Source organism: Knufia obscura, assembly GCF_036327395.1.
Source record: "Knufia obscura strain CCFEE 5817 isolate CBS 148926 chromosome Unknown scaffold_29, whole genome shotgun sequence".
NCBI classification, from domain to species: domain Eukaryota; kingdom Fungi; phylum Ascomycota; class Eurotiomycetes; order Chaetothyriales; family Trichomeriaceae; genus Knufia; species Knufia obscura.
Genome location: NW_027042715.1, coordinates 1 through 13,025, shown reverse-complemented (window position 1 = coordinate 13,025; position 13,025 = coordinate 1). Strand labels below are relative to the sequence as shown.

The window sequence follows — 13,025 nt, the reverse complement described above, 5'->3', positions numbered from 1 at the left end:
GTCTACGTCCTGAGGCAAGCCACGGTTCTGTGTGGACCACTGTTTAATGCATTCACGCTACCTTCATAGCTTTTGTGATGACCCACATACTAGCCTGAGCCTTGTATTAAGTGAGAGAGTGATCGAGCTTACTAGCCATGGTGTCTCCGAGGTGAGTTTGGAATGAGCTGAGGGTGAGTTAAGGGTGAGCCGAGCGGCATGACACTGTGCCAGATTGAGAGACTCACCTTGAAGAATCTAGTAGATTATACTCGCGTTTAATTTATCTTATATTACTAGTTCTACTTACTAGAGATAGCTTACTAGTAACGATATATTTAAATATCTATATCTAACTAAGTAATAAGAACTTCTTATATATTTAAAGTTTAAGAATAAGTTAAGAATATTTTATCTCTAAGGCCTCTAATTATTCGCTTTACCTTATAAAACTAAAAACGTTACTATTATTTTAAGGAAAACTTTAATAATAACTAGCTACTAAATAGTTTAATTAGTCTTTCGCTTTTATACGTAAATTTAATAATTAATTTATATATTAAAATCGCTACGAGCCTTTATTAAAGTTTTCTTTAACTTTACTCTATTTACGTATAGTTTACTATCTTTCAAGTCCTAATAGCTATACTTTTACTTAAATCTATTTAAAGATATTAAAATCGATTAATAGTATAGGCTTAAGCCTTTTTACCTTCGTTTACTTTTATTTCGCGTAAGGGTTTAATACCTAAATACTTATATAGATATTAGACTCCTTAGTTTATATTTTAAGACGAGTCGCTAATAACTATTATATTATTATCCTTACTAAAGCGCGTTTCTTAGTCTTAAGTAGCCGTATAATACCCTAAGCTATAAGTCTACTCTTAAAGAAAAGGATATATTTTTAGAGCCTTTAATTAACCTTTAAAACTAATAATAGCTTAGATATAAAAAAGTAACCTAAGTAGAAGCTTAAGGAAACCTCGTATACGAGTTTAATTACTAGCGCTTCTCTTTTAATAATTTTATATACTATTTAACTCTCTTTTTAAAGTGCTTTTTAACTTTTAATTACTTTACTTATATACTATTAATCTCCAGCTAATATTTAGCTTTAAATAAAATTTACTATCTATTCTAATTTATATTTCTAAACAAGTTAACTTATTAAAGAAGTTTTATATAAACTCTACTACGATCTAAGATAAGACTCTTATCCTCTTTAATATTCTATTCTGAAGATTTAAACCGTAGCGGTACTTAAAATATTCTTTATAAATTATAACTCGAACCCGTAAAGATTAAATCTTAAATTTAAGCTATTACCGCTTTACTTATCGTTACTAAAGTAATTCTTATTAGTTTCTTTTTCTTGGCTTATTAATATACTTAAGTTTAGTGAATATTTCTACCTAATCTAAGGTTAACTTTAGAAGTAAAAAAGAGTTAAATTAACTTAAAGAGACTTTTAGACTTAATATCTACTCCTAAAAGCTTATTATACTAAGGGTTTCGTAGATATTATTATTATCTTTAAAACTAGTTATTTATATATTATAACTTAGCTTAATACTAAACCTAAGGTTTAAGAGAGGATAATAATACTTAAATAGATATACCTATCAAAATACTAGGAAGTGTAATATACGTTTAAAGATTTAATAACTTATAGAAATTCTATAATTAGTATTACTTATTATATTTTATTATATTCTTTATTAATACTAAAACTAAGAGATTCGTTATTAAAAGTTTTATTTTTAATTTTAATTAAGAATAATTTAAATAATATAGTTTAGTATAAGAGTTTTATAGTTAAACCGTTAACGAATACTTTCTAAAAATAAACTTTAGCGATTAAGGCCCTTAAGAGAGTTAAGATCGATCCGCTAAAGTAATAATAAAGTATAATAGATAAAGAGTTAGGAGATTAAGCGCTAAGAGAGGTAATTATATTTATCTTAATCGTAAGTAAAAATAACTATATCTTTATTAGCTAATTACTAATTATTATAATATTTATAAAGGTCTTATTTACTGTTATAAATAGTAAAAGATTAACTATAAAGTGTATAGCGATTTTTATTTAAGCTACTTTTAAGATTAGAAGCTAATATAAACCTTTATATTTTACTTTATAAAAGTATTTTATTTATTTATATATATAATAGTTCGCTATATACTAGTTTATGTTCGTAAATATAAATAGCTAATAATAGTATTAAGATAAACTAATATAAAAAGCTTTTATACTTAAATAGCTTATAGTAGAATAGTTATAATAAGCTTATAAAATAGCTAACTTAATCTAAAATAATCCTAGTATCTAAAGCTATTTACTATAATAAAGTTTATTTTCGTATATTATATAATTAATAATAAAAATCTAATACTATTATAACTAAAGTAGTAATTTCTTATCTCTAGCTCTAACTATTAATATAATTAACTTAATATCTAAGACCTTAAGATATTCTTTAATAATATAATCTTCTAAAGTAGTTTTTTTATTTAGGGTATATTCCGTAATCTCTATAGCTGATTATAATTTATTTAATAATATAAATTTTATATTAATATTATAAGATTTAGGAACCGCTTAGTACTAATACTAAATTCTTTTATAAGTAATATTTATAAATAGATTCGTACTTCTTCTTATTAAGCTATTTAATTTAGTACCTAACTTACTAAATTAGTAAATTATTATAAAATTGAATTTTAATAAGAACTTACTTTATTATACTTATTATTAATTAAATTCTTTTATAATTATAAAGTACTTAAGAGATTAATAATCAAATAATACTTATATTAGCTTTTTACTACTAGTAAGATTAGGTTTTTATTTCTTAAAGGTATATATAATTACTAATAATTCCTTATTATAAATCTTATAATTATATTCTTATAAAGTTATTTTTTTTTAGAAAGTATACTACCGGTTTTAAGACTTTCTTTTTATTTATTTAGAAAAGAATAGTAGTAACGATATAGTTTAAAGTATTAACCTTTACTTAAATCTTAAGATTAAGATTAAAGTAATATAAAATAGAATTAGAGATAAAGTATTATTTAAAATAATTAAAGGTCTTCTAATAGTAAGCGTTTTACTTAAAAGCTATCTTCTTCTTAGTATAAGTTAACTCCGTTAGAAATAAAGCTACTTAATTAAAACCTAAGATAAATCATTAATAAAAGTTAGTAAAGCTAAGAAAAGTAAGAATATCGCGAGTATTTTAAGAAACTAGCTATTTCTTAATAGTATAAACCTTTTCTAAATCTATATATAAGCCTTTTATAATAATAAATATTCTAAGACACTTAACTTAAAACTAATAGAATTTAGATTTATTAATATCTAAGTAAAGATCTTACTTTTTTAGGCGTTATAATATCTTTTTTATATATCTTTAGTACTTAGCGAAACTATTACTAAAGACTAAAATATTATTTAAATAAACTATATAATATATATTAAGAATACTAAATAGTACTTAATTAATATATATTTAGAAGATACTTAGTGCGTTATATAACTTGAAGAGTATAACTATATACTTATATTAACTAAACCTTATAGTAAAGATAATTAACTATTCTTATTCTTTTATAATATAAAGTTAATTAAATACTACTACTATACTAAACTTTAAAAAAAACTTAGTCTTATATAATTAATTAAGCGTTTCTTTAATAATTAATAAATAATAATAGTTCTTAATTATAATAGTATTTAAAGCTTAATAGTTTATATAAAAATATAAGGTTTCTTTTAACTTCTTAACTAAAATAATTAGTAATTAAGCTAATAAGCTAGAAACTTAAATATATTCTTTATAAAAGTAGTTTTTAAGGTATTTCTTTAATACTTTTAGTTTATCTTAAGTTATTTTATACGCTTTCTTATTAGGTAAAGACTTCTTTTCTTTTAGCTAAAAGTAATAATTAAACTTAAGTTAATATAGAGATAGCTCTTTACTTTTAGGCTTATTAAAAATATTAAGCTTCTTTATATCGTAGTAATACTTTAAGACTTTACTTTTTATATCTATACTCTTTAGTTTATTTAATAACTTCTTATAATTTTTATAGCGAATTATAATAGAAAAAAAAAACAATATATTAAGATAATATAACTTTAAATCTTCTTTAGTATTATAAAAAAGATCCTTAAAGCAAAAGACTATTACTTTAATCTCATTAAAATTAGTAGTAAGTAACTTAATAAAGTTATTAAATATAACTTTAGCGATTAATATACCGTTAACTACTTACTCTAAAATAAATAGCTAAGTTAAATCTCTATAAACCGTATACGATTCTTTATAAAGAAAATAAGTTCCTCAATAAAAACTAAAAGTAATACTCTCTTATCTTAAGTAAATAACTATATTATAAGTATATATCTATTTTATTTTAAGAATAATAAAGTAGTTAAGTTTAAGTATAATAAATAATATTAGTTTATAATTAATATATTTATTTAGAACAAAATTAATCTATATATAGTACTTAATAATAGAGCCTTTATTTAGGTTTATTAGGTTTATTCTTTATTTCTTTCTTAATAGAATTAAAGAGAGGCTATAAGTATAAATAAAAAAAAGATTTATAAACTAAAAGCTAGCTTTAATTTTTACTATTATCTTAGTATAATAATACTCAATACTAGCTATAGTTAATAGTATAAAGAGGATTTTAATATAAAGGTATTCTTTTACCTTTACTAAAAAGATTAAGAGAAGTATAAAATCTTTTAGAGTTTAAATATATTTAGCTTTATTTATCTTAAAAATAATTATATACTAGTCTTTTAGAAAAGAGAAAAGGAATATATACTTACTTATACTAAAAAGCGAGAATATACTAAGCTAAAGAGGCTTATTATACTTTAATAAAAGTTAATTTAAACTATAACTCTTATTTAAGCTTATTTACTTTCTAAAGAAAGGGGTTTACTAAGTAGCTTAGTTATTTCTATATTACTATTACTTAACTTTATATTCTTTAGTTTATACTTTAAATACTTAGTATTAATACTTTAATAACTTTTTTTTTAATATATAAAGTATTAACCCTTAGTAAGTAATTAATTCTTTTTCTTTTATATTATAATATATTAATCACTATCTTTATTAAATTTAATAGTAACTTTACTAGTTATAGTTTTACTACCTTTAGCTTTTAAAAGCTTATTAATAATAGCGCTATTCTTACTACTATTATTAATACTAAAAGTATTCTTCATATAGAATATAATTTTATTTAAGTCTTAGTAGCTTTTATTAATTAAGTAGTAAGCCTTTATTTACTTACTAAAAGTCTTAAATCTTAAAATAGAGTTATTAATAATCTAAATAAGTTAATAACTAATTTTATACTTAAACTTATAGACTTTTCGGCTTTCTTTTAACTTCTTTAGTAAGTTAATAAGATAACTATTAAACTTATTATAAAAGTTAATATACTTCGTATTATTTAATATCTTATAGCTATTATACTTCTTTTAAACTATATTACTTTTATTTTAATTAATATATATATAGTTAAGGTATTTAAAAACCTTATTTATTAACTTAAAGGTATTTTTAAGATATTTAGTATAGTTTAAGTATTTAGATCTTAGTTAGTTATAAGCTTTCTTTTTATACTTATTATATAAATATTAAATAGCTATACGTATACCTTACTTATAAAAGTAATTAGTATCTTCTTTTATCTTATTTCTTATTTTCTTTTTCTACTCTTTATATCGATTCTTATCGCTTTTAAAAGTGAATATATTAAGTATAGTTATTTTAGTTTTACCTTTACTTCTAAAAATCCCAATAGTAGCGATATAATAAAATTAATAAGTTTAAGAGAATTAGTAAATTAATTCGTAATAATAATAAAACTTAATCTTAATTATAATATTATATATATCTTCTTAATTATAGTTAAAAAGAACTATATCATATTAAGAAATATATTAAATTAGTAATACTAAGAGAGTATGATGGCCCAGATTCTCACGGGTGAGCCGCCCAACGGGGGTGTGGCTCTGGCCGCTTTGCTCACCCCCGGCTCACCTTCCGCTCACCCTCAACTCACCCTGAGCTCACTTTTCATCACCTTCCGCTCACCCTCAGCTCACCCAATCAGCCACAAGGTGGCTACACTGTCTGAAGGACGTGGGATGTCCTGCCTTGGATTTTACCGGCGGTTGCTGCGAAGCTGAGGACTTAGTTTTGTTTGCATTTATATGTCACGGACTTTCGCATCTTGGAAGTTCGTCCCCAACGCTTGCTACAGTCGCCGTCGAGCAATTACTCTAGGTTGCTGGACCAAAAGTGCCGCAGGAATACTTTATTAGGAGATTGAGAGCAGAAGTACTGCTATGAGGCCCACTGCACCGAGCACCGAGCCAGAGGCCGTGTCCCTGGTGTCATTGTCGTGCGACAAGACGGTTCGAGATCTTGAACGAGACTTTATTCGGCAATCACGAGAATATCAGAAGAAGATCGAGTCGACCACCACAAGCTTCGTGCGCAAACCTATTGCTTTTGGTACGACGCGATTCTATCAGGTCATGCTGCGGGAATGGGACCTATTCGCTTCCGAGTACAACGGTCCCAAAGATCCTGCCAACCTCAAAACCGCCAAAGATTTCATCCTCTTCTTCAGCAGTGGCCGGAAAGGCCGCAACGAACCGGGCGGTCGCCTGACGGTGGCCTACACCTACACCGCTTGGAAGTCGTTCATGGCCGCATGGGGTCGCATGCACCACACGTCATTTTCCAAGAGCCACCAAGATACCATCCTCAACTTCATCAACGGTGGAGAGAAGTCGGGCGCTCCTGACCTTTCTCGCAAGGCACGTGCCAGTCGTAACTTCACCAGGGACGATTTCTTGGTGTGCGTCCAACAATTGTGGCAAAACGACTGGCACGATTTCGTTCACGAACGCTATCGAGCCGGTCTGCATCTGCTGCTCCTGCTCCACTGCAACACATCCGGTCGTCGCGCCGAGTACGAGAAGGAGTTGACGTACGCCGATATATCCTTGGCGGTGGTCTGGTTGGACGGCACCGACCAATCCCAGCTGATTATCGACTTCAGACGGACGAAAGCGAAGGGTCTCCAGAACTATGAACGAGAACAGCCCCAGCACATGCTGTACGAGCTAGTAGGCCTCCCATTCTATTGCAACAGTATTGCCTTCTTCATCGCCGCGGCGCTAGCGGATCAAGTGCTACGCCACTACCATACATGGGATGAGGTCTGCGCCATCCCGCGACCGTCTCAACAAAAGCATGTCATTCTTGAGTATGTGCCGGAGAAGAGCCATTGGCCACTGTTCCCTCGCAGCTCATTGGCAGGACATCTGGTCCACAGTCGAAGCTCCGCCTCTTTGACATCCAAGGCACTGCTCGATTTGGGCTTTCGAGCCGGCTTTCGAGACCACTTGACGCTGCATGCTGCTCGACGCGAGGTCCTCATGCAAGTCGACAACTATGGCTATTCTTGCAACGAGCGAATGCGTTTCGCTGCCCACATCAACCCCAACACCTATCGCCGATCGTACCAAACGTCGATCCCACTGGTCGATGGACAGGCGTCGTACTTTCAGTATGAACCCCGCAACGTGGAGCTACATGCACTCAGGAGGGGATACTCGTGGCGTCGTAATCCTCATCACCAACCCAAGCTCAAGGAGGCGACCCGGATTGCTGTACAAGAGGACATCAGCGACGAGGAACGAGAGATCGTTGAGTCCCTCTGCAGTGACCCGGTCAAACGTCAGAAGCTGTACGACCAGCGACGACACCACCGAGACCTTCTCTTGCGCGAGCAGAGCTCGGCCGCACCACCGCCCGATGGTCGGCCGTATGAGTCCGACTTTAGCCAGACCCGGAAGCTGATGCCTGAGAGAGATCGGCTGGCCACCAACCTCTTCCGTGAGGGAAGTCTCCGAGACGAGACAGGTCGTGCGATCATGAATGACTTGATCCAACTGTGTCGGCAGGAAATGCCAAACACATACTGCTCGGGTCTCAACCCGTCAGGTTCCCATTGCAATACATGTGGGGAGGAGGTCACTCCTGGCAAAGAGTACGGGTGGTGGTCCCACCTCTATCGATGTCGAAAGAGAGTCATCTGCAATCACAGTGGCTTTGCTGAGTTCTGTTTCTTGTGCTTCGTCTGGTACGATGATCATGATGCATGGGAGCAGCACAGTCGAGAGCATTTGCAGGACTTGCCTCTGAAATGCAACATGGTGGTCTTCCGTCACAATGTGGTGCGACCAGCACTGTGTCCGGCGTGCCTGGGTGAGGGGAAGTTTCGGCAGTTTGTCAGCCTGACCACCTGGAAGAATCATCTTCAAGATCACATCCTACACGAGAATGTGCAATCATGCCCACACCCGCAGTGTGAACCTGTACTCGGGCACAAGGACAAAACTGTGCTCTTGAATCATCTGGCTGACGCACATGAGATACGCTTCGAACATAGAAAAAGACAAAGGGCCGTCAGCTCTACCGCCTCGCAGCCAGCTGAGAAAGTGCCGAGGAATTTCTCATTCGTTCATGTCGACGCTAATGAATACCAAAGGACTCATGCCGAGATCGACACTAACAGGGACAGCCTCCACCAGACCTGTGAGAAATCAGCCACGCCTCAGGAAGTGGTGCCATCGGAGGCTCAAGCTGGTCATGAGGCAATGACAGCGAACGAACAAGAAGTCAGCTGTACGAAAGTTGGATCGGGAGAATCGTGTCGAGACGACGGTGCTGATGGTTTTGGGATGGTCATGTACGAGGTCGAGGACAATGTGCTTATGGAAGATTACGAGCATGTAAGCGAAGCTGAAATTTGGCAAGGATTGGAGGAATCAGAGCAAACACGGATTCGGAGACAGCCAGGCTTGGTGATCAAGGTGCCGCCTGTACCTGAATCGTGGAATAGCTCCACGATACCCCGCATTGAGTCACTGGAAGCGGAAAGACCGAGCCAACCAAAGTCGGCGAAGCAGTCTTCTCGTGGCCGGCCTCCAGGCTCTCGCAACCGGAAAACATTACGTCGGACACGACGGAAGGCTACCATAACCAAAACCCGCTCATCCCTGGATTTATCAGTGGGTAGCTGATTACGTAGAAAGAGAAATAGTACTTTTAACGACGAGTACACTAGTCTAGCAGCTGTAGTCGGTTCGAGACTGTAGAAGAAATACTACCCCTTCACCCTTGGGCAAGATTTCTATTGGGTTCTGATCTAAACCTCAAATCATTCATAAGACGCTGCAGGCGCCACAATTGTAGCGCAGGACAGTAAGAGGTGCAATGACGGTGCGTTGTGGCATGTTGCCTTGTTCGAAACTACCAAAGCCAAGAAGAGTAAAATGCGCATCGAGCTCACGGCTCCTTGGGGCCTAGGGTGAGGCCGCTCTGGCTCAACCCCGACTCACCGTCACGTGGGTCAACCTCACCGACGCTCACCTGGACAGATCCACTCTAGGTAGCAATGCTCGGCGTCGCGCCAAACCCGGCGCTTCGTCGATGGTGAAACGCAACCCTTGCTCACCGAGGAACTGGACATGCGAAGCACGTGATGTCTAACCCCTGGAGCAACACTAAACCAGCGACGAAATTTGGCCATCTCCGGACTAGTTTATCAGACCGGTCTTTGGTCCAGAGACGTACCACCACGGCTGGCACCACAATCTCACAGCTTCACCACTTGGTTTTATCTGCGATCTTGTCGTCACCAGCTATGGGGATCGACTTCATGTCGGTACTTCACCCAGTAAGCGGTGCTCTCGGCGCCCACAACTACCTTGCCGTAAGGTAGACTTATGGTGATATTTCTACACTGATCTACATTCGAATGATCACAACCTCGACCACTCTGCCTTATGTTAAACCGCGCCGAACACCTGCAGAGGCGCCAAACTCGAAATGTCTCGCCAGCTACTCACAAAAGCTACCGGACTATTCCAGTATCCTCCGACAACACATCCATGACATGAACGAATTGGTGGAGTGTCGCGCCACCAATGCGATGGGCATTGTGTACGCTTGTGTGACGAGATCACATGTAGGGCGAGACATCATTGTGGTGGATAATGAAGACCACCAATGGCGATTATGCCTCGCGATACCGGTGTCAGTGGCGGCACTGCAGTAAGCAAGGTTCGTGGGTCGGTGGAAGCAACCACTTTGGACAGAGACGGTGACGATCGCAACTCTGCCTTGGACTGTTATATTGCATGGGTCAGCGGCTGTAACAAGGACAGTCGCGAGACGGCTAGCAGGATATGGAATACATAGACATGGAGTATACTTGGTGTGCTACGACGGTAGCCAATACAACCTACCCGCAGCAACAGCCAGGCGCAGGTGTCTTTAGCCGACGAACAGCGGCGGCGTCATTGGGCTGCAAAAGATGCACGACATGTCATACAAGCCTCATTAGCATGAAGCTCTGCGTTAGTGGTGGACGAGGGAGGCGATGCATGGTCAGGCTGCATAGAGAGGAACGATGGCAGACCGGAAGAAATCCTTTTGGCGCTTTCTGCGCATTACTGTGGTGGGTCGACGACTTCTTCCAGCAGTGAGCTGCCTGCCGATCAGCTTCAGCTACGCAGGGTGTTGTCAGAATTTCTGAGACGGCCCAGCGAACAGCCTGTGAATAGTGGGTATGTCGCGAGGGTCGACAACGGCGGCAGGTCTCAAATATACGCCGGGGCTTCGTGGTGAGACCTGGTTGTGTGTGCCTTGTGCGGTCGTCCCGACCTCTTGCGTGTCACACCATGTGCGCATTGATCAGGCAGCCTTGCTAAACGAGGAAGTTGCAAGCCTGAGCAATAACAGCACCGGTAGCGGCGTCCCGCCCTCTGAGCTATAAGTCCTGGTTAGCATCTTCCAACTTCGCTCCCACGACCAGCTGCTGCAGCCTTTACATGTTTCCTGGCTCATACTTCGTACAAGTCTTCTATCATCACAGATAGAACCTCGGATCCGCCTTGAGGCGCCAAGCGTTGGTTCGGCATGGAATCTTCTAGTGAATATGGGCCCTCAGTTGACCACCCTGAGTCCCCATGCCCAACTGATATAACCAGTTTGAGTGAAAGTGTTGATGTAAGTCGTACTCTGAATTAGTAGCGAGCTTAGGCTAACTATGATACCAGAATAGCGAGCCTGACAGTGACACGAATTCGGACTCTAGTCTGCCTTCCCTCCGTGATGTCCTAAGGCCCAGAAAGCGGAGCATCACAGACGTAAAAGACATCGAGGACGGTACGGAACAGAAGGGGTCACACCGTCAGAGTCGTCACAAACGCCAAGCTACTGCTGAAAGGCGCGGATCAGTCGAAGTCGCCGAGTCTCCGAGTCGCAGCGATCATACAAGTGATTTGCACAGTCTGGACGTTACGACAGTAATCACTGGGTGTCAAGATAAGGGCGATTCGATGACAGAGCGAACAGAGCAGCACAAGGCGCACAGCGGGCAAGGGCCCTCAAGCTCGACGTCTAAGAGGCAGCTAGATCCGGAGCGAACGTCTTATAGAGACTCTCAGGCAGAGGACCGGGATTCACAAATCCGGACAACAGGAGTTGGCGAGATCTCCGTCAATGTTAGTAGCGGTACTCTCCTTGGGTTGTATGGGCAGCGAGAGACATGTCAGGGGCCAGAATATTGCTGCCTGATTGGGACCTGGCTTCGGCCTAAGGATGGGATACCGCAGAACCAAATCCAGAAGTACGATCGAGGGGTGGCGCAAGGCCGTCGTCGGCGGCCCTTGAGGAAGCGAAGGTCCTGGTGTGAACGTGACGCAGATACAGAAGTTCTTCATGAGGTCCGACGGTGGAAGGCCGGCCTGGTGTAACACAGCAACTATAAAATCTGCTGTATAAAAGGTTGGACAGATTGGGTATACGGTGAATTTGGCATTGTGTGGGGATTCAAAGGCGCAGAAGTTTGTACTAGGGTGGTTCTAGATATCGCTTTTTGCATAAGTACTTGCGGTGCAGAAAGTTTGCCGAAACGCATCCTCTTGTGAATGCACGGAATTCAGATCGTACGCGCACCACCACGCTATAGTCTTACTGATTGCTCGCTAGCTATAAAGTAGAGAAATTAAATGCGTACACGCATATACTAGTGTTGCCCTATCATTTGCTGTACGGAGCGAGGAATTATTAGGCGGTAGCCTATACCTAACGTGAGCGCCTGTGATGCCGAAATTCTTAGGTGAGGCTAGGTACAGCCTTAACTCCACGTATAGGGATTTGCACCAATATAGATTTGCAACACCTCGTCCAATACCGTTATTGTAACTGTCATCTCTTGTCACCTACCACCTATTGCTCGTAGACGTTCAGCAACCATCAGAAAGGGCTCGGTAGACGTAGGAGGACGCGTAGGGGTAGGTTTTGAGAGTCTCGCTGGCCTTATTGGCCCTCTTGTCGTCGTCGGAGGTAACTGGGCCTTGTCATAGGCCTTCTTGATACTGTCGATATTTGCAAAGGTCCTATTGAGGTCTACCGGTCCCTGTTTCTTGGACCTTGCAGCGTGGTCATCGGAGAGGCGTTTATAGGTGGTACCTTGACGCTGGGCCTCTGCAAGGCGAAAGTGTAGCCGGTCTATTGTGCGACCTGTCTTGGCGAATAGGTCTCGTATATTGTAATCGAGTGGTGTAAGGGTATGTAGAGTGGTAACGGCCTGATCTAGCTCTCTGTGGTTGGTAGGTGTTCGCTGAACCTCGGTAGGCGTTGTCATCACCTGTGGACTATGTGAACGTTGCTGCTGGCTGTCGCTAGCCACTTGAAGGATGAAGGGCGAGGATAATACCTTATTAGGGTTGTAGGGCACTTTTCCTGCTGATTTAAAGCTAGATTTGATGTTCCTTATAGTTATAGCAGCGTCTTTTGCAGATTGGTAGTATTCTAGGAACCGTTGCTTCTTAACTGGCGCAGTATCATCTAGTTGACTGTGAAAGTTGACTGTAGCTCGATAGCTGCGTTTGAGGGACGAGAATACGCATAGATCGAGTGGTT

General features: G+C 38.1%; 1 protein-coding gene across 1 annotated transcript; it reads left to right on the top strand.

Annotated features, from left to right (window-relative positions):
• Positions 1 to 6,364: 6,364 nt before the first annotated feature.
• Positions 6,365 to 9,115, top strand: PMZ80_011185 (uncharacterized protein; the record flags this gene model as incomplete). The annotated part of the gene is made up of 1 exon (XM_064879573.1): positions 6,365 to 9,115. One exon carries the CDS (start codon positions 6,365 to 6,367, stop codon positions 9,113 to 9,115), a length of 2,751 nt encoding a protein of 916 aa, XP_064724651.1.
• Positions 9,116 to 13,025: the final 3,910 nt, after the last annotated feature.